Source organism: Pseudopipra pipra, chromosome 3, assembly GCF_036250125.1.
Source record: "Pseudopipra pipra isolate bDixPip1 chromosome 3, bDixPip1.hap1, whole genome shotgun sequence".
In the NCBI taxonomy this organism is placed as follows: domain Eukaryota; kingdom Metazoa; phylum Chordata; class Aves; order Passeriformes; family Pipridae; genus Pseudopipra; species Pseudopipra pipra.
Window position 1 is genome coordinate 96,356,135 of NC_087551.1, and position 22,352 is coordinate 96,378,486.

Here is a 22,352-nt window from a genome sequence, read left to right on the forward strand (position 1 = left end):
GAAATCCAATTTTGGCTTCACCAGACTATTCATGTAGCCTAAAAGTTCAAGCAATCTGACTACCTTGGTTAGTAAAATAAGTTCTACTTTAGGTACTAAAATTAGGAACACCTTAGAGGTCTCCTTTACCGTACTTGCTGGGGATTGTGCAGTTTTTAAAGAAACATCTTTCGAAAAAACAGTTTTTAAAATAATGCAAGGAAACAGCCCAATAGTTATCCTAAACTCACAGACATGCTGAATACCATAGTTAGTAGCAACCAAGGCCCCCAAAAAGAACCCCTTCACTATTACTCCACAATGTCACACTTACCTCAAAAACTGTGAGTTCACACTTCATTACTGGTACACCATATCACAAAGGCTACATTTATACAAATGTCAGAGTTTATTACCTGCTTTTCCGCAAAATGGTACTGGCAGAGTTTTTTCCACAACTGTCTGTCTTCACTAAGCATGTACAAAGTTGGGGTCACTTGACCCAGAGTAATAATGTCCCAGCCATCAGAGAACCTGTATAAGATGTTATTCAGCATATGGAGAGGGAGATCCATAAGTGTAAGACCATTGTTGACTTGCTGGAAATAAGAGTTGAAGACTTTTAGCTACAAAACCTTGACAGTATAAGGTGCAAATAAGATTCTTACTTAAAAGGTGTCTCAGGTCTTAGTTGTTCGAAAACATTGAGTAAAATCTATGGTTAAGTCTTGCCTACCATTATTCTCTAACTGCTGTTGTTGAAAACTTTAGTGATTAGAGGTACAGAAGGAGCTACAGACTGTAGCTTTATAACTTATAGCTTTTCTACAGTTAAAATAAACATATCCTAAATTATTTATTTAAAGTTCAAATAATTTTTAAAACACTTCTTACAAAATAATAGCATGCAATCTTGAAAACTACATATTTTCAATATGTATATAGATATATTCAATTCCACCTTTGAGATAAGTGTGCTAAAGCCCTAACTATAATAAAGATATGAACCAATTTTTTCTAATCTGTAGGATCACTACAGTTTCTCAATTTTTATTAAGAAACAAAGCACATGTCAATTTGCCTTAAGACAACTAGAGTACAGAAGAGAATACAGAATGCAGAAATATGGAATGAAAGCATTTTGGAAGTCAGAGGAAAAAGAGAGCAAGCAGGATAATTTCTGAAGTCTGGAGATAGTTCCCCTTATACATAAATGAGAAGTTCTGCAGGGGTGTTTGAATAAAGCACTGAGAAAGTTTTCACTGGGACTATACACCTCTGGGAACTTGAACGGGGTAACCTACGGCACAGCTCGTATACGAATAACCCTGGAGCCCACAGTGCCAGGGGGCACAAAACCCAAGAGGCTGGAGGCAGTGTCCCAGCTGGGGAGGGAGGGAGCGTTGGCAGTGCAGGCCCCAGCCAGCAGAGCTGCCCCAGCAGAGGGCACTGGCAGCAGAGCAGCTGTGCTTCAGCGGGCTCTTGCTTCTATCGGCTTATTTCACAGCCACCCATCTCACAGACTAGACTTTCCATAGTGTCATCTGTTATAAACACCTTGGGACTATCGTTCTGTGGAGGAATATGTGAGCACTACAGATGCAAGATTTCACACTGGTGGTTCCAGCCAATGTAAAACAGCTCCAAGGGACGTGTTGCACTGGAAAGAAACCAGCGCAGCAGTAACTGCAGCGTCTGTGCTGTGGTTGCCTGGCATATAAAAACTGCTGAGACCGGGTTCCCCATTTCTCCTTTCTGTTCCAAAAGTAGCTGGTTTATTCAGATACCCAGCACACACAAAAAGGACTACTTCAAGATTTCATAGCTGACAGCCAATAGGTGAAACACTTGTATGATTTTACTGTGAGCAATATCTTGCAGCATTTCTTTCTCCAGGAGTAACCCAGTCTGATTAAAAAAAATTGCCTGCTTATCATCAGAAGTTTCCACTATAAAACCCTGGACCACTGCATACCACATGCTTTGAACATGATGAGAATCCAGATGCTGAAGTCATTATACTTCCTTTTTTTTCCCTTTCCTTTTTTTTTTTTTTTACAAAAAGCAACTGTGCTTCTGCAAAATTGCTACTTGAATATTTTCTTACTTGATACACCTCTAAAATGCCTTTTAGATTTTTATTTCTTCAGTTGTAGAAAATTTACTTTGGAATTAAAAATTGGTATTTTTTCCATTTCCATCTGACAATCTAGAGACAAACATTTTGAAATTCATTTAAGTGAGAAAAAACATTATATCTATACATCTCTACCACAAACCAGCAGTACAGAGCTATTAAAAATTAGAAAAGTAAGTTGATTCCATTTCATTAGTTTCATACTACTTCTTTAAAAACAAAGAAAATAAGTAAAACTGTTTAAAATGTATTTGGAATCCCCTCCCCCAAATTTTATTTAACATGATTTAATAACATACCTTGTTCATCTGAAGGTTTTTTAATTGTTGCTGCCACAGAAGGATAGTTTCTAATCGGCAAATCCAAATATTGATGTTCCCTACCAACACAGATTTTCCTACTCCCCTAATCAGTATACAGAGAGTAGAACTCAGATCCTGTAGAAGATCTTTGATTAATCGTGGATTATATTGGTCTTCCATGACTGGAAAACACAACAAACCAAATACAATTTTGGCTGAGTTAACCAAGCTAACAGTTAGCTCAAAGTAATCAACACTTTTTTTAGATGAACTAATTAAAACTCAACTGTTTGTGTACAAATAGCTGCCCTAATTCCCACTATGACATTCACTAATGTTGTTCCATACATGCAAGATCAATAATTAACAATTCCACAGGCAAATTTGATGCAACATTTAATGCTACACATTTAATAAACCTAATGCTAAACAACAAGTTATAAATCCAATTTCTTCTCTTCAAGGTGGATAGTATTACAGCTCCATTTAGTGGGATTACCAGAAGGAAAAATAAATCTGTATTATGTAATAGCTTTTAAACAAAATAAACAGAACAGATATGTATTTCAAGTTTCAGTACATCACACAAACTTAAAACCAAACACTTTATTAATCTAAAAGCATTCACATTTCATGAAGAGTATAATTTAGTAGTAACCAACAGTTTCTGAATAGAATCTAATTGTCTAAATTCCACCAACCCGCTTCAATAGACATTATTCAATGACCAAGAGAAAACAACTTATTGCAACTGTGGGATGGGAGGTATGAAACCTTGCAATAAATCAACTGATATCTTAGTCACAGCAACTAAATCTGATGAAGCAGATCACAAAACCTTAGGTCTTACCCTTCCGCACAATTTTATCCAAAATGTTAAAGTAGTTCTTCTGTGCTGCACCACTCAGTGAAGTTAACTGGGATTTTGCAATTAGCTGCAAAAGCTAGGACAAAAAAATTAAAATTCAGAAGAATGACAGAAGTAAAGGATGGTTTTAAATACACACTTTCAGTGCATACACTCACCTACAACACCCTAGATCACACAACAGCATTTTGTGAAAATATAAGTATAGAGTTCAGAAAAAGTAAGACAAACATGGAAAATTTTAGGCATCCCCACTAGCATACCATGAACAACTCCTGAAGGATGTACATTTTCAAAATACTATATGGATAGTAGTGTTTATCTCTGACAGAGCACATGACATATGGACTTTAGGAGCTGTAGTGAAACAATGAAGAGAGTCTATTTTGGAGGCTCACAAATACAAACATGAACTTCAGTGTGGCTGGGTCCTGAAACTCCTGAGAGATTTGGTGGCCAGGAACATCACTCTGAACTGATACCTGCTTACCAGAGTTCCAATTTCTGAGTGAAAGTCAAACTGAACTGTGGTGGATTTAGTGCAATACTTTCTACTCATGGAGAAGAAATACCATATTTTACCTAAACTAGGGGAAAAAAATTTCTACATTACTCCTACATTGAGGTCCCTGGTAGAATAAACAACAGTGATCTAATAATGAGCAGTGCACAAAACATATTAGTAACTTTCCCTTAACTGAAAACCCTGTGAGCAGAAGAGTGGCAAGGCCAGTGGGAATGGTTTAGGGCAAAGTAATCAGAACAGCTTAAATTCTTCGTGCATGTAAATGCCAAGCTACAGCTACTAGGGGTAGCCCTTGCTCCATTATGGCACCTTTGCTTTTACACTTTAGATTCAGTTTTGTAGCTGGTAAGAACCATTGCCTTTTCGACAAAAAATGGTCTCAGTATGAAATATGACTTTAATGTTGTGACAGTATTACAATGTTTAGAAGTGTGGCCCTGAGCTTTTCAATTGCACTTTATAATGACTAGTTCAGAACAAGTGTTCTCAACACATTGGAAAGCGAAAGCAGGGAGCAGAAGCCAGCATTCCCTGCAGAGCACTCTCAAGACTAACCTGCAGAGCCCTGCTGGTATAGGATAGCATCAAGTGTTGGCACAGAAGGAGAATAAAGACTAAGCCTGCCAAAAATTATATTGTATCTTCATTTCTAAAACATCAAATTGGCACTTTGCTCAACATTAATTTTCTTTTGGAAAGAGGGACTACACCTGTTCTCTCCCTGATTTAATAATGTTCCTTCTGTCTTCTCGATCCCTGACAAGACACTATGTGCTATGAAAAGAGGAAACAATTTTCTTGATGTACTTAAATACAAGCAATCTAGTCTCAAAAACGGTACAAAAAGGATCCCTTTCTTGGCGTTTTCAAAGCCTTTTAGTTTGATTAATAATTTAGAACACACCTAGAGGTCTCTGGTAGTTTGCCAGTTCAAGCAAGTATGTATATTTCTCTTGATTTATTTAAAAAAATTCAGTTACGTTACTCAGTTTGGAGATCAAATCAAAGAAACAGATTCCACCTAACTTATTTTAAGGAAGTTTCCAATTTCAGTTAAAATTAATATGCAAGGACTAAGGCAATTTTAGCAGAAGTAAGGTAGCATGAGTACAAGGATCTGACACACAAGTTCAGTCTTATGGATGTGTGTAAAGCCATGGCTTATGTTGTCTACTAGAGATTATAACTTTGAATGGATCATCTGTTTACTCAAATGAAAATATGTGGAAAAAACCCATATCAAACTCAATGTATCAGGACTTAACAGCTACAAAATTATCGATCTACTACAGCACAAACAGGTATAGAAGAACAGCTTATCCTATCTTCTCCTTCTCACTGCCCACACCAAAAGGATCCTGGACAGACATCTATATTAACTTTAAATAATGATTGGCAGATTTTTAGTTAGTTGGAGAATCAAAATGGATCATTCTGGTGGTCTGGGATCAAAGAAGAGCTACCTAGTAGGGCTTTAGAAAAAGTATTCCTGATTTATACTTTGCTATCTTTAAATGGAAGAGGCAGAACAGCACACATAAAAGTAATCATAAGTGTGTTCATGCATAACTAGAAATAATCCTTAGAGAAGAAGAAATAGGAACGGCTACACTGCATTAAATGAGCTCTACACAAAGTATTGCCACCATTAGAAATTTCAGGAAAGTAAATGAGAACTCATGTAAAGCAGATAGGCACGGAATGAACTGCTTCTTTTATTAGGTCTGAGTTGCAGGCTGGTTTAAAATCTGAGAGAGTAGATTAAACATTGTTCTTAAAAGTCTGTGGCAACTTGACATATTACTGAGAGCTGCTCAGATGTTTTCATTTGTTAGACAGAACACCACATATGTTTCTCAAGTCCACAAGTTCTATGGTTAAAGAATGAGCAGCAGCTGTCACTCATATCAATCATGCTTATTAGTGTCTTGGTAACTTTTGAGGTCTTATGTACCTGTTAATAATTAAGTCAGTTTGCCTCTACCACCTCAGAGGAACTGATACGAAAATTTAATTGTACCTTTGCATCTGTAAAACAATTCTAAATGTTAAAAATTTCAAATAAATTCTAAAATGTTAAAATGCCCACTATTTTAATTTCACCCTGATTGTTTAGGATCTACCATTACTAGAGGAATGGTTTGGATTGCAAAGCCAAATTTCTGAATTTTAAAGTAGTGCTTTCTCAATGATCTTAAGCCTGGATGACTACACCAGCATTTTATATTCTTTGGTGAACAGAAGAAAAACTGGTCAACGTGCTTATGTTATACTTTGCACTTTGTTCCAATCAACTGTTTTAAGCAATCCATCTTAGGCACTGCAGCATTTAAAAAACGCGTAGAATTCTAGATTTGCATTCATTCTACCTGTTTTCCACTCAAGTAAGGCACTCGAGGTTGACACCATTTATAACACAAATCACCTTTTTTAGATGCTTTTTTTTCTTCCTACTGTTCAAGGCTGAAAAGTCTTGGGTAGGATTCCTGATTCTGCTCCCAAAGCAGCACTAAAAAGTAATGCTCTAAACCACAACACACACATACAAAAAAACCCCAAAGCTGCAAGGGGAATAAACCAGGCAACTACCCTAACCACTAGCCTGGAAACAAATCCTTTCTGCTTTGTTTCCACATCTCTTGTTTTTCTGGGAGTATAATACATTGCCTCAGCTTCACAAGGATGGATAGAACATGTTTTCTCTCCAAATACTCCATAGCCTACTGGTAAGGGTGTTCTCCCGGTATGTTTATTTAATTTTGATTCGTGTCTTTTAAAGTTCTGGGTGCATTCCAACCACTACATTATTTGTGAACAGCCTCACCGCTGAGCTGAACTCTAGTCCTGATATGACTCATTTTGAGCTTCCCTAGGAGTGGGGACAAGAACTTTACTATCTCAAGTTAGATGAAAAAAAACCCCTGAGGCTAAAAGAAGATCAGTATCGCCCAGAACAGGCATTTCCAAGTGGGCAGCTGGTTAGTCATTAAGGAAATTAAGGCTGGAGTCTCAAGTTTTAAGGGTTGTTAACAAAGATAATTGCATAGATATCTTGTCCAAGATTAAAAAAAAAAAGTGTGCAATGAATCACAGGACTGTTAAGAAGTTGCAGAAGAAACAGAAACCGCAAAATATTTACACATCAAATATTCTTCTGGAAATCGCTATTTTAAGCATATTTAAGATATAGCAAAGTATATTTGTGATGAATTACACTTTGCTGGTTTTGGTTGTATAGAAATTATTTTGCCTTTAAAGAAAGTTCACTAACCAGACTGATGAACGGCAGTTGAAACTACCATCAGTGTTTCCCTCTAAATACACAGCACACAGTGGCCATCACCATCCTCCTCAAACTAGAAGCTTTCATACAGCAATATAATGAGTTTTCACCAAATAAAGATTATGCAGTTTAAGGTTGCTTCATGCAGTATAAATAACATAGGAACACGATATTTATACAGTTACAAATCATCTGTTCAGTGCAAAAATATTTCTTTTGTACACACAGGCACACCAGCAAACGCATTTTTATAATATGAACATAAAATAAAGAGCTTACTTTGACCACGTAATTGAACCTTCTGATGTCCTGAATTGCACTTGAAAAATCTAAGCGGTTAAAAGCTTCTCCCAAGGTGCAATAGCCATGTCTCTGAGAAGAAAAAACACACTTTAAGTGGAAAGAAACAAACAGACAAAATTGAGCATGGATGCCATGCTCCCTGAAAATACAATGTATCTGGACTGAAGAGTTATTTACTTTCTTGTAGAACAAATGAAAACAGATAACGCTGTTTGGAACTAACAGGTACATAACCAAGGCCTTTCAATTCATACTAATCATGCAGTCTGGAATCACTGGTATTTGAGTGCCCTGGGAATCTACTCCACTCTTGCACTGCCATGATGTTGGCACCCTCTCATGGATATCACACTCCCCATTTGCCTCAGCACAAGTTGCACAGCAGTCTGAGCCTACAACCAGAATTATCTGATTCACATCTGAGGGTAAGAGCACAGGTAGTTGCTCCTAGGATTGGAAGAACAAATGGTGTCAACATCTAAAATTTATTTTCCAGGTGCTAGAAGCTTAGGTACCTTTTTTTTTATGTTCCAAGAGCATGAGCTTGCATTTTCTTTTGGTATTTCTCCATAGGTATCTTAAGGTAAATATGGAAGTTTCAGAGGGTGTTGTGAACTACTTAAGGTGTCAGTAGCAGCCCAAAATGACGTGTGATCACATAAACTGAGCACATTTAGAACCACAAAGCCACATGGGAGCCTAGAACAAAATATAATGATACTAGAAAAAAAACCAACCCCCTAACTGAAAAGAGAGTTTTGCAGAGCAGTGTGGTAGTATGGTTTATTAGTCCAGGAAGGAGAAGGATAAATAATTATTTGAAATTCATTCCTAGACAGACTTCTTGGTGAATTATGTGATGGTGACAAGATGGCAGTACAAATTAACATTCCTTTTTGTGACCCAAACAAAGCTTACCCTGGGTGCATCCCAGTGGGACAGGGGACAGTTATCTACTTGCTGCAGAGTGGTGGTAATTATTGCCTATTGGTTAGTGACCAAATTTGGGATTGTACTGCTTGCTAATCCGGTTCATACATCTCAGATCCAAGTGTGCTGCACACTTCCCAACGTGCACACCTTTGTTGGCTAATTGCAGTAAATTAACACTTACAGACAACAAAACTTTTGTTGAAATTTAAGTATTTGTGTCTATGCTCTGCCTCATCATCATCATGGCTGGGCTTCGCGAATGAAGATTAAGGACGGCTCTATCCACATTTATTACAGGCACGCTGGTGGCTTATGAGGCCAACACGAGATAGACATAATTCTCTGGCTAAAGAGTTATCAAAAGGTCAGCTTAAATACATTAACATGAGAGACCCATTTCCTTGAACAGCTGGAAATGGATTTCTATGAAAGCTCTGCCTTTCCCAATGCACCATCATGACAAAATTACTCAAAAAGCATCCCCTACTTCATTTCAGCTACACACCTGCACTTGTTTTGGCTTTCTTTATTTTCAGTGCTCTCCCATGGCATGTTTGTTTCATAGGTTTCTTATCAATACCTTCCTACTCTTGTCATTTTGCCCTAACAAGCTGTATCCAGTTTAGAAAAAAATGTTTCCTGGTTGTGAGACAGCAATTTCAAAATCAAGTAAGATTACAACTTGTAAGAAAAACTAGAGCTTCTGTAAATTATGTTTTAGATTAGCTTAAATTGTTGTTCTGAATTCTTTTGTTCAGCTGTGCTTATTCCTTGCTATTGCTACTTTTTGATTCTGCTACTTTTTTTAACTTTTTAGTCTAAGCTTTTGAATTTACATGAAGAATTTCTTGAAAAGATTAGTGATTAATTCTAACAATCTCTGGTTAGTTTTTTATAACCCCCCCAAAACCCTAGGAAAGTCAATGGTCAAATATTAGAAGACAACCAAAATATTTTTTTCCCTCTCTGAATGGACAAGAAATCCAAGCAAATACCACACATCACTAGTACACCAACTTCTACAGGAGTAGCAGAAAAAGTAATCCCAACATATAGGTTATGAAGGACAGCAGTGAGAGATTTTAGGAAATTTGTGGTTTGGCCTGAATGTAGTGTGAAAACTCAGCCTAACAACCTTATCATTCAAAACACCATAATGACTGGTGACAATCTGTCATCTCCCCTTCCTTCTTACCCTAAATTTGACATGGCACAAAGGGAAAGAGCATGCTTGAGACTTTTGTAGACCAGTGTAAGTAACCTTATCTAGAAGACAGAGCAGAAAGAGGGCTTTGAATCTGGTGAAAGGCTTTACAATTACCTTCACATGTAGAAGGGCAGTCTCTGGGTCACTGATCTACAAGGTGAAGTCTTTCGGTGTGTCCTCTACCTAAGCTCTCTCCACAACACCACGCTCTTCCTGAGTACAAAGTTCTGTATGGTCTCTCTTAGCTCATAAATGCAAAGCCAAATTTTGCCTGCATGACTGCAGTCATTACACTCACCTGCTTCCTTCTCTCCGTGGCATTACTGTGTGGATGCAAAACAAACTTACTGGTGTTCAAGTTCCCCCCATCCCAGATAACCATAGGAATCAACATAGGAATGAATCTCAAACTTCAAGACAGTTTATCTCTACATAAAATGGATGGCTTTCCAAGGGTTCATTCCAAGATCTTTCATGTTCCTTTTACAGTTGCATGATACAGTTTATATCCCAAATGGAAAGCACTGAATATAAAGGTCCTCTTTGTAAAGTTTGAAACTGAAATTTTACTTACTTACATTCAAATGTACACCAAAATTCCAAAATATCAGGTAGCTGCCTGCAAGCACCTTCTTTGGAGACAATTATCTGGTTTTGCACTTTCGATTTTAGTTCAAAGACAGACAGTACAAAGAGAGATGGGCTTGGATAAGTAGTGAACTGTATGTCCATCCTTGCAAGTTCCCACTTTGCCAGCTGCCTTTGCCTCACCATGTACAGGTGTGCTATGTTGCCAGTGAAGAGTTAAATACAACCCCTAAGACACACAGCACAAACGCTGTTTTTGAATATACAGTCTGTCAATTAAGATGCACAAATATCGCAGGAATTGACCCAGAGCATGCAGACTTACTTCCTTGGTGCTTTCTTTATGAACATAAATCCACTTTTCACGATAAAAACCTAAAATAAAATCAAAATACAAGGATTTTAGGCTTCCACATTAGTTAATGCCTTCTAGAAAGAAATTGAACCAAACAGACAATAAAATGCTTCATAAGATAGGAGAGATGGCAGAACAGTTTTAATGAAGAAAGTTTATAAAGGCTAAAAAGGATGACTACAATTTTTTACAAATTTGTACTTCAAGAAAATAATGGAAGAGTTATATAATTAAAAAAAAAAAACCACAAAAAACACAGGAGTGAATTACCTTTGGATCTTTGAAAAAAAACCCAAGAAGTGATCAATACCACAGCTTCAATTGAGACATATCACTTTTGACATGAGAATTTGTTACCAATACAGAAGTAAACATAATTTGGAAGGCTATTCTATGGGTGAATATAAATGAACAACTATAGCAACATTTTTCTGAAGCTACATGAGTCTCCTAAAATAAATGAGAAAACTCAGGCGTACATTGTGAATCCGTGTTATTCCTAAAATGATCTTTTTTCCTTTTCTTGGCTGCAAACTCACAGTCTTCAGTACTGTATACTTCTTTCTCATCATCCCCAGTTATGATGCTGAAATAAAAAAATCTAATTAGAACAGCAGTGATTAAATATTTAAGATGAATACAGCTTACAATTTTCTGCATTAAAGTCTACCAGCTGAAAAAAACCCACCATATTCTTAATTAAGACCCTCTACCTGATTGTCTATAGCAATGTGTGTCTTGAGAGAAGCTGTCGTATTCTTTTCTTCCCAGTGCAGTTGAATTTTGTGTCAAAGTGATTAAGTACACAACAGTATCTTTAGGATACCTAAAGGTATCTTCTAAGTCATTACTGACATTTAGGAAGGACTACTGAGAAGTCAGTACCAGCTGGACAACTGCAAAGCTCTCCAAAGCTCTGGTGTACAAAGCTCATTATTTGAAATGGACCGAACCTTGAAAAACTGCACACAGGTATAAAAGTCAGTGCAGAATTGTTTCACACCCTTGCACAGGCAGAAAGCCAGCAAAGAAAGACATCTCTTACTGCTGTCACTTTTGAGGGAAAGAAAGTCTTTCTTTTAACAAATGCTTGAACCACAACACTGTACATAATATAGGTGTCATGGTATAGGTGTCATGCTGTACATGATTTGTACAGCATCAAGAACCAAGTGGTCTGTCTCTGCCAGAGAGACTCAATTATATCTATGTCACTTCTGACAGATAACTATGTAACCCAACACTGAGGACTATACCAAATAATTATGTATATAGTGCACAGACAATGTGAATATACATAAAAAAAATATACGGACAATAAACTATTAAAATAGGTTTTTTTGATAAAGTAACCTTTCTAAAATTTACATACATTTAAAAACTGCCCATGCTACAGGGAGTCTACACAGTTTCATAAAATTTTCTTTCCATTTTTGCAGATATCTGTAAGGACCAGCAACACAGATAAGAATGGGTGTTCATTTTTCTAGCACTGAGAAGGAAGATATTTCATATGAAGGCTATGGTCTTGCCCAGATAACCAGAATAATGAAGGATATGTGGTAGTGAAGTTTAACTGTAAGACTATTTTATTTCCCCATTACTGTTCTTTGACAACAAAGTTGAATACAAAACCCCTCACATTTGTTACTATTTTTAATCTCAGTTTGCCAGATGAAGCTATTTATCAACGTCAGTTTGAACTCCAAATTAAAAAAACTGAACACCATAAAATGAATGACATCAGTTTATTAAAAAATAACCTCTATTTGGCCATTAAGTGGCAAAAATTAAATTATTTTAGTTTATTGCTACTAGCTTATACAGTTAAAATTTTCAGGCCTGAACCATCTGTTAGGGAGGATAACTAAACAACACTGTAAAAAAGCTCTGGATTTTTGATTGCTCCTATCAGTAAATGCTAGTTCAGCTTAAAGATACACAAGTTGAGAAGACTCAGAAATCAAAAAGTTAGTTTCATCTTAGCTTTTCTCTTCTGGGATTTAAACCTAACATATCACTGCATTCAGACACTGCTCAATCCAAGGTCAGGACCTTAGTTCATGCCTTAATATTTTTAAAGCAGAGGATAAAGACTCAACACCTTCAATATTCTATGCAACAGTGCCAAATATCACCTCTGGTCAAACAGCAAGAGTTCAGAGAGAAGAAATCACCAACAGGCAAAAGTAAAGCAACTGACAAAAGCACAACATCAACACCAAGTTATTTGATTACGTAGCACTCCAATCCATCAGGTTTGGGGGTTTCTTCCAAAGCTTTCATAAAGGAAATCTCTTTTTAAAATCACTAAAAATTAATTTAATTATGTTTCAACATACTGGCTGCATCGCCATGTCATGGGAGAGGTTATTGCAGAATCTGAAGAGTTGCTGCAGAATCAGAAATAGAGGCCAGTACTCCCAGAGCTTTATCATCCTAACAACAGACCGAAGACTAGAGAGATATGTCCTGATACTCTGCAATATAATCCAGGCAGCACAGAAACTCACTCATTCCCATTGACCCAGGGAAAGCAATAAGGAGAGTATGGGAGGCTGCATTCCTGAAGGCCTACCTTGAAGAGGATAGTTAAACTGTAGAGATTCCTTCTTTTGTTCCTGGAGAGGAAGCATGCCTAGAAAGCAATTTAGACCAGTAACATACCTGAAGTGATTTAAAGCCCACTCCTGCCTTTCAACAACAGAGAATTCCTCAAGCATCAGATAAACAAGCAAGGTAGATTAAGTACAGTTAATAAATCACAGAATCATAAAATACACTGAGTTGGAAGGGACCACAAGGATCATCGAGTCCAACCCTTAGCCCTGCACAGGACAACCCCAGGAGTCACACCATGTGCCTGAGAGGATTGTCCAAACGTTTCTTGACCTCTGTCAGGCTTGGTGCTGTAACCACTTCTCTGGGGAGCCTGTTCCAGTGCCCAAGCATCCTCTGGGTGAAGAACCTTTATCTAATATCCAACCTAAACCTCCCCTGACAGAACTTCAGGCCATTCCCTCTGGTCCTGTCACCAGTCACCACAGAGAAGAGATCAGTGCCTGCCCCTCCTCTTCCTCTCACAAAAAAATTGTAGCTGCAATGATGTCTCCCCTCAGTCTCCTCCTCTCCAGGCTGAACAGACCAAGCAATCTCAGCTGCTCCTCATACAGCTTCCCCTCAAGGCCCTTCACCATCTTCATTGCCCTCCTTTGGACACTCTCCAGTAGCTTGATATCTTTCTTATATTGCAGTGCCCAAACCTGCACAGAATATTCAAGGTGAGGCCACACCAGTGCAGAGCAGAGCAGGACAATCCCCTCCCTCGACGGGCTGGTGATGCTTTGCCTGATGCCTCCCAGGACACGGTTGTCCCTCCTGGCTGCCAGGGCACTGCTGACCCATATTCAACTTGTCATCAACCAGGACCCCCAGGTCCCTTTCCGTGGCACTGCTTCACAGCATCTCATTCCCCAGTCTGTATGAACATCCAGGGTTGCCCCATCCCAGGTGCAGACTCCTGCACTTCTTATTGAATTTCATGTGGTTGGTGATTGTCCAGTCCTCTAATTTGTCAAGGTCTCTCTGTAGGGCCTCCCTGCCTTCAAGGGAGTCAACAGCTCCTCCTAGTTTTGTGTCATCTGCAAACTTGCTTAGTATCCCTTCCAGTCCCGTGTCCAAGTAATTTATGACAATGTTGAAGAGCACAGGGCCCAAGATGGAGCCCCACAAAACTCCACTAGTGACAGGTCACCAGTCTGATGTTCCCCCATTCACTATAGCCTTCTGTGCTCGACCCATGAGCCAATTGCTCACCCACCACATGATGTGTTTATCCAGCTCTGTGCTGGACATTTTGTTCAGAAGGATCCTGTGAGAGACAGTATCCAAAGCTTTACTGAAATCCAAAAAGATGACATCAACTTCCCCTGATCAGCTAGGTGGGTTACCTTGTCATATAAGGAAATCAGGTTTGATAAGCAGGACTTTCCTCTCATGAAGCCTTGCTGGCTGTGACCAGTGACTGCATTATCTTTCAGGTGTTTTTTAGTCTCTCTCAAAATAATCTTCTCCACAACTTTACCAGGCACTGAAGTGAGACTGACAGGCCTGTAGTTTCTAGAGTCCTCCTTCTTGCCCTTCTTGAAAATCGGGACAACATTCACCAGCTTCCAATCAGCTGGGACCTCTCCGGAAGGAATTGTAAAGATGAAGAGGATATTTCAAACACCTTTGTCTAACATTTAAATTTGCCTGTGATGTTCCTGGAATTCTTCACGTCTTTTTAGAGAAAAGACAAATTGGACTGTTCCTTCTGAGGATCTCCTGATATGATGGTTTATTTCCTCATGTTCTGTCCCATTTCATGTGGAGAGTCTTTCCCTACTTATCTGTAAACACCACCACTCTTCTTGACAAACCTTAAGTCTGAAAGCAAGGAATGAAAGCAAGAGTCCCACAGACATTAGAAGAATGGGACAGAAACAGAGGCAGTTCCCCAGTGACTACGAGCGTCCATTCCTTCCAGAAACCTGCAGAGCTGCTTGGCGAGTAATAAAGCTGCTCTACCATCACAAAAGCAACCCCTGCCCCCTTCAAACACCAAGCTAAGATACAATAAACCAAATCAAAAGCTGCACGTGCCATATGGTGTAACAGAAGCCTTAATGAAATGTTTTTATATAATACTGCACGTGACATCTGCATGCACCTGGAAGGATTTAAATACATACATAATACTGCCAATTTACAGCTATTCTTACTTTCTTGTCTTGATGATGCACTTCAAAAAAAAATATTCTAAAGCTTCTAAAAGCAAAGTATCTGCTGTTATTAGAACTATAATATTTTAGATAAAGCATGTAAGAACTTCAGCTTTTTCAAAAAAAATAATTTCATATCAGTATTTAAATAACCTTTTGGGTATGACACTTAAATGATGGAACACACGACAGGGCTATCTGAGCTCCAGCTGTTCTTCCTTATCCCCTTGCTTCTTTTCACATGGCCCTCAAGTCACACAATTACATACAGAGACACACTAAGTGCTTTACAAGAGACTCAAAGCCAGTTACAGCTTGACCATGCATGGCAAATTCTGAAATAAGCGTCTGCACCAAATAACATGACAAGCTATTTGCCAAAATATTTTACACTGTGTACCACAATATGAAGGCCTGCACATGCCATAGGAGAACTCCAAGCCTGGGTATATGCTGGGTACAGACTGGATAGGAAGCAGTTTTGCAGGAAAGGAGCCAGAAGTCTTGTGGATAAGTAGCTGAAAACAGGTCAGCAGTGTGCCCTTGTGTTGTATTAGGCCAACTGCACCCTGGTTTGAGTTAACGAAAGTGTATCCTGCAGACTGGAAGAAGTAATCATCCCTCTTTATTTGGCATGAGAAACTGCATCTGGAGTACTGTCTAGTTTGGGGCTCCCCAATACAATAAAAACATTGTCATACTGGAATAAGTCCAGTGGGGAGTTACCAAGGTACTGGAGCACATGATGCCTGAGGGTAAGAGAACTGACCTTGTTCAGTGTTAAGAGCTGGTGGTGGAGGGAAATCTGATTGCTGTCAACTTCTAATATGAGGGTATAAATAAGATAGAGCTGGACTGTAAGGTATGGGGAAGTGGGCAGTGCTAAGTCAAGTGGTAAGGGACACAATCTGTGATAAGAAATTCTTACTAGACTGAGGGGGGGGCAAGAAGGGATGACACAACTTGGGACAGGACAACAGCAAACAAAAAAATAACTTTGAGAGTAACAGAACTTAAAACAGGAGCCCAGAGAAGAATTTCCATTCTTGGAAATATACAAAGCTGTGAACTGGGCAAAGCTGAACTGGGCAAAGGTTGACCTTGCTTTGGATATGTGTTTGGACCAGATGGTGCCCAGAGGTCATTTACACCCTAAATTGTTCTATAAAGTTGTGCAAATAGACATTAATTGCTGCTTAGCAGCAGAAGTTAACTCACAGACAAACAGTTCAAGCTGCAGTCAGATTCAAAGTTCAAGGTGTAGTGAAATTATTCCAAAGCAGTGTTACTATGCCAAGAAGTATCAACTTGAATTCCTTAGTCTAAATTTGGACAACATGCGTTTTAACTGAATAGACAGAAGTAGAATTAAAAAAAAAAATTAAAGCTGCAAAGTTTGGCTTTGCTAAGTAGGAGATGTTTAAAATGAAGATGAAGAACCATTGCAGATGAGGATGCCTGCTGCAGACTAAGCTGGCCCCTAAGTCTGAGATTCTGACAAAATGGCAAGCTAGACTAAGAAACCCAAATCATGAGACACTGCAGATTGCATGGAAAATATTTGCATCCTTAGTGCATTTCATGGCCAGTCCCTTCAAACTGAAGTATTTATTTTAGTCCTGAACTTTAAAAATCCAGTATTTTTGCTCAAAGAAGTAATAAAAATACCTCACCTTGCTCTCTGGAGAAAAGATATATAAATATAGACATACAATTACAAGCAGAAGAGCAGAAGTCTTAATGGTATTCACAAAGACAATGATAATTTATTTCATACTTGTCAAGCAATATTAATTAAAGCAACACACAAGATGTAATTATTTAGCAACTGTGTAAATAGCTTCAAAAATAAATTAGATTTCCTCTAATTTGCCAAATATATTATTAAAGGTATGAAAGAGGAAAGAAAAGATTTTTTTTCAAAGGTATTTAAGGAAACTTTTATGTTGGAGGCTTACTGAACATTCTTCCAGTGTTTGGTATCCACAATGGCCAGACTGTGTGAAAAAAGAAGCCCGAATATGATCGGTGACAGATGAGCACAAAGGGAAAAAGGGCATGAAGAAAACAATAGGTCGAGACAAGCTTAATAATAATTCTTCACAGCTTAATAACTCCCTTGAGGATTATTTCACAAATAGAAAACACAGGTGTATGACCACAGCAAGCCCCAGCTTGTCAGTAAATTCCCTCTAAATCAGATGAGTTATCATATCATTTATTGGACTATGAGCACATTATGATGGAATTTTTGACCAAGAATGCTATCCCTCAGAATTACTTCTTTGTGGAGAAACCGAGTAGAAATTTGTTTTGACAAAGCTATTTGTATCACACCAGTCTGTGGGCATTTGCCACAAGTATTATTTTATTTATCTAATCTCTTTCTCACCCATTTTACAGGAGCACATACAGTCATATATTGTATAAAAGAGAATGAGCATTAACCTACTACTGATTGTATATTTGGAGTAAAGGTCTTATATTACTGCTATAAACAGAACTAATCCAACGCCTACTCACCAGAAAGTCTTCATTCACTTCCTGGTAACAGTTCAATATGCCTGTTGCACTTGTAATTTATATGTATTACTTTTACCTTCAAATAGTACTAGACAGGCTTTTTTCTTTTTTTGTTTTGGTTTGGGTTTTTTTGTTGGGATTTTGTTGTTGTTGTGGTGGGGTTTTTTGGTTTGTTGTTTTTCTGGTTTGTTTTTCTCATTTGTTTTTCGTTTTTTTTTTGTTGTTGTTGTTTTGGGGTGGTTTTTTGATTGGTTGGTTGGTTGGTTGGTTTGCTTTGGGGTTTTTTTACATATTTTTTATTTCGTTATTTTTAAAGACATAGAACGTAAGAAGGGATCTGGCTGCCTACAATAAGCAACTCAGGAAGCAACGACAAAAGGCAGACAATATCCATAAGGGTCTCCTGTCTGCCTAACTAAACAAAATACATGGATGCATTTGTATACAGACGATATCAGCTACCACAAACAGTTGCCTTCCCACCTGCCATTAACTCACACAGAATGACTTCTTTTTTTAACTTACACAGTGTGGCTGATATCATTCAGCTGATTATTCCCATCCTCAAGTGCAGGAGTAAAGGGCTCACATCGTTTCCATCCATCTTCTGTTTTAACCCATCTCCATCCAGGGGATCTCCAGTCTTGGCCCAAAAATGGCATGGTTTCTCTATAAGCAGCAAGAAGAGACTCCTTGTGTATTATTTATTAATAAAAGTTGCAAAACTTCTTGCCATTATTTCAGTTTTCTGTTTAACCTTAAAAAAAATATACCTTGATGAAAGTTCTCTGTAGAGTATCCTTTAAAGAAACAGATTCAGTGGTTTAAGTATATTTTTTATTCTCTAACGTCATTCTTCTTGTCTTTAAGCATTTATTAGATCAAGGTAGGTTTCCTACCTAGTTCTTTAGAGAACAGGAAAAGAATGGTAGTCCAGGAAAAAAATTATTCCAAAAGAAGCAAACTTGTATCCTGTGTAATCTGCTCTGCCATGATCAAACAGATTACTGATTTTTATACATGACTAATAAATGGTTGTTAAAGAGATTGAGAGCCCACAAATTCAATGTTGATCCTTTTATTTTTTCTAAGGCTTATATATACTGAGTTTGTGCTACACTGTGTAGTGATGTTTCAGTAAGGGAATTTTCATTTTCCCAAACATTTTTTCACTTGTTGTTGAAGGCCACCTCCCACACCAGGCTATTGACCAGATACCAGCACAAAAGAAGACTGCAACATAAAGTCCATTGTGACATGTCTCCCAAAAATCTCTACAAACAGATGCAAGGTATGTCATTCAAACAGTGTTCTGCTACGTTTTTTCAAAAGTGAGATTCACTTCTGACACATTAAGAATGTGAACAAAGCAGTTTTCTATACTTTGAAGAGTATGACCTTGCCAGCTTTTGCCATCTTCTTCCCATTAGTCACACAAACATGTTGCTCCTTAGTTTAACAAGGGATTTCACATGCAGGCTACAGAGGAAAGGTAACATTATCATATTTGAAACAATGTTAATATATAATACGAACAGCTTTGGTCCTAACCAGTATGCATTTTCTAATACTTTTCCAAATTGAAAAAATATTAGGCCACATCAGTCAAGCATCACTTTTAATTTATTTACCCATTTGCACTCTTGACCAGCATCTGCCCAATATATTAGTTACAACAGGAGAAGGCACAGGCACATAAAAAGCCAGAAGAAATACAAATTGAGTGAGCCAGCTGAGTTTTTCTTTAATTAAAAATCTGTTCACTACACAAAACAAAGTGCATTGTCTAGGCCTCAGCATTGACTAAAGTCCCCTTCCTACTCATAACTCTGCCTTCCTCTGCATCTAACAAGAACCTTCTCCAAAATTTACCACATCCTTTCCCCCAGTTACCACAAACTCTGTTCATGCCTATCTGCTTTTCCAATCCTTGTATTGCTTCCTAGGAGTAATATGAACATAATACACTTTTTTTCCAAGTTGTTTTCAACTCCCCTCACATTGACTGATCACAGAATGGTTTGGGTTGGAAACAACCTTAAAGATCACCTAGTTACAACCCCCCTGCCATGGGTATAGATACCTGGGCTAGACCATGTTGCTCAAAGCCTCATCCAGCTTGGGCTTGAACACTGACAGGGATGGGATACCCACTACTCCTCTGGGCAACCTGTGCTTAGTGCCTCTTCACTGTCACAGTAAAGAATTTCTTACTAAAACCCAATCTAAACGTACCCTCTTTCAGTTTGATGCCATTCAAAAGTGCCTCTCCAGCTTTCTTGTAGCCCCCCCTCAACTGCTGGAAGCCTGCCCTAAAGGTCTCCCCAGAGCCTTCTCTTCTCCTGGATGAACAATGCCACCTCTCAGCCTGCGTTCATAGCAGAGGTGCTCCAGTGCTCTGAGCATCTTCATGGCCCTCCTCTGGACTTCCTCTAACAGACTGACATTCTTCTTATGCTGTGGGTCCCAGAGCTGGATACGACACTGCAGGTGGGGTATCAGGAGAGTGGAGTACAGGGGGAGAATCGCCTCCCCTGACCCACTGGCCACACTTCTTTTGATGCAGCCCAGAACACATTGGCTTTCTGAGCTGCAAGTGTACTTTGCTGGCTCGTTGAGCTTCTTGTCAACCAACACCCCTGAGTCATTCTCAGGGCTGTTCTCAATCCACCCAGCCTGTATTTGTGCTTGGGACTGCCCCACCCAGCTGCAGGACCTTGCACTTGGCCTTGTTGAACTTCATGACATTCACACGGGCCCACCTCTGTTCTGTCAAGGTCTCTCTGGGTCACATCCCTTCCTTTCAGCATGTCAGCTGCACCACACAGCTTGTCATCCACAAACTTGCTGAGTGTGCACTCAATCCCATTCTTCATCACTCAATCCCATTCTTCATGTCCCTGACAAGGGTGCTAAACAGTCCCAATATCAACCCTGAGGAACATCGCTCATGACCTCAACTCTTTGAGTGCAAATATCCAGTCAATTCCTTACCCACTGAGTGATTCATTCATCAAATCCATATCTCTCCAGCTTAGAGACAAGGAAGTTGTGTGGGACAGCATCAAATGCTTTTCACAAGTTCAGTTAGATGACATCAGTTGCTCTTCCCTCATCCACCAACACTGTAACCCCACCGTAGAAGGCCACCAAATTTGTCAGGCAGGATTTGCCCTTAGCAAAGCCACGCTGGCTCCGATCCTCATGCACCCTACTGAGATCCCAACACCTCACTCCTCCAGGCAGACTCCACACCCTTCGGTCCTGCCCCTTGCCCCAGGCCCATCAGCTCATCCTGACTCCAACAGCTAGTCCCAAACTCCTTCAGCTCCACATGCCCCTAAGAGCGAGTCCCCAACCCCCCAAGCCACGACTGTCCACGCTCAGCCTCAAAGCCCCGTGCCGGCGGGGCTCACACACAGAGCCGAGCACCATTCCCGGCCGGGATCCCCTCACTCACCTCCCCTCCCAGCAGCGCCTCTCCCCCGCCCGGCGCTCGGACCGGGCCCGGCGCTGTTTCCGGAAGTACCATGGGCCGCGCCGGGCCCGCCCACGCAGCGCTGATTGGTCCCCTCCTGGCGCGCCTGTTGCTACCCGGCAGCACGGGCCGCCATTGGCCGAGCGGGGCAGCTCTGGCCCCGCCCACCGCTGGCCCAGAGCGTCACGTGACCGGCGGGCGCGGCCGCACGTGCCAATGTTTTGGTCGGCGGGGGCGGGTCGCGTGGCGCGCGCGGGGCGGGGCGTGCCTCGGGTGACTCCCCCCTGGGTGACCCCGAGTGTGTGACGTCACCCCAGTGTGACCCCTCGGTGTAACCAGTTTGACCCTTTCCCCCACTAGTGTGATTCCCCCCTCCCCCCCCCCCGGTATGATCCCACACCGGCGAGACCCCCCCCGGCTGACCGGTGTGCCTGGTGTGACACCCCCTCCCACTGCCTACAGTGTGACCACCCGAGGTGACGCGATGTGCTCCAGTGCGACTCCACCTCTGGCGTGATCTCTCCAGTGTGACCCTCCGGTATGCCTGGTGTGACCCCTCCCCGCTGTACCACCCCTTGCTGTGACCAGCGTGCCTTGGTGTGACCCCCTTCATGTGGTTCCTCCATGTGACCCCACCAGTATGACCCAGTGTGACCCTCCCAGTGAGACCCCCTCCCGGTGTGACCAGTGTGTCCCAGTGTGCTCTGGTGTGCCCCATGTACCCCGGGTGATCTGCAGGTCTGTCCCTCTGTGCCCTGGGTGTGCTGGTGTGCCCGGAAAACCAAACTCATTGAGTGCCTTGTTTAAACTTTTAAGTCATTAATATGTGATTGTATAAACATTTCAGATTTCACTTAAAATCAGTCGTTTCCCCTCCTATGAATGTAGAGAAGATTAAAAAATAGAAGGTCAAGGAGCTAAAAAGAAAATTAAAATTGTGATTTCAAGCATGGTAATCAGTCTTAAATTTTATGCTGTAGAACATATGCTGTAGACTTTCAATTATCTGAATGCTTGGTATTGAGGATACTGCAATTACTGAAACTTGTCCCCTTCAGAAAGCATTCCCTAATCCTTTTGCCAGTCTTAGCCATAAGAAACTGGAGG

The 22,352-nt window shown here is 40.0% G+C and overlaps 1 protein-coding gene across 2 annotated transcripts in view; it reads right to left on the bottom strand.

The window, feature by feature from the left end:
* The window catches only part of FBXO25 (F-box protein 25), a 30,633-nt gene extending 9,298 nt beyond the window's left edge, over nt 1-21,335 (bottom strand). Inside the window, exons 1-8 of one of the 2 annotated variants that reach the window (XM_064650424.1) lie at nt 21,228-21,335; nt 18,293-18,436; nt 10,961-11,067; nt 10,452-10,501; nt 7,375-7,467; nt 3,269-3,362; nt 2,416-2,600; nt 396-578 (exon numbers count right to left, since the gene is read on the bottom strand). In XM_064650424.1, the coding sequence (XP_064506494.1) occupies nt 396-578; nt 2,416-2,600; nt 3,269-3,362; nt 7,375-7,467; nt 10,452-10,501; nt 10,961-11,067; nt 18,293-18,429 (849 nt within the window). In that variant the 5' untranslated portion in view covers nt 18,430-18,436; nt 21,228-21,335. The remainder of the gene's footprint in view (nt 1-395; nt 579-2,415; nt 2,601-3,268; nt 3,363-7,374; nt 7,468-10,451; nt 10,502-10,960; nt 11,068-18,292; nt 18,437-21,227) is intronic. The other variant, XM_064650423.1, reaches the window with a different exon arrangement.
* Between the last annotated feature and the right edge of the window lie 1,017 nt (nt 21,336-22,352).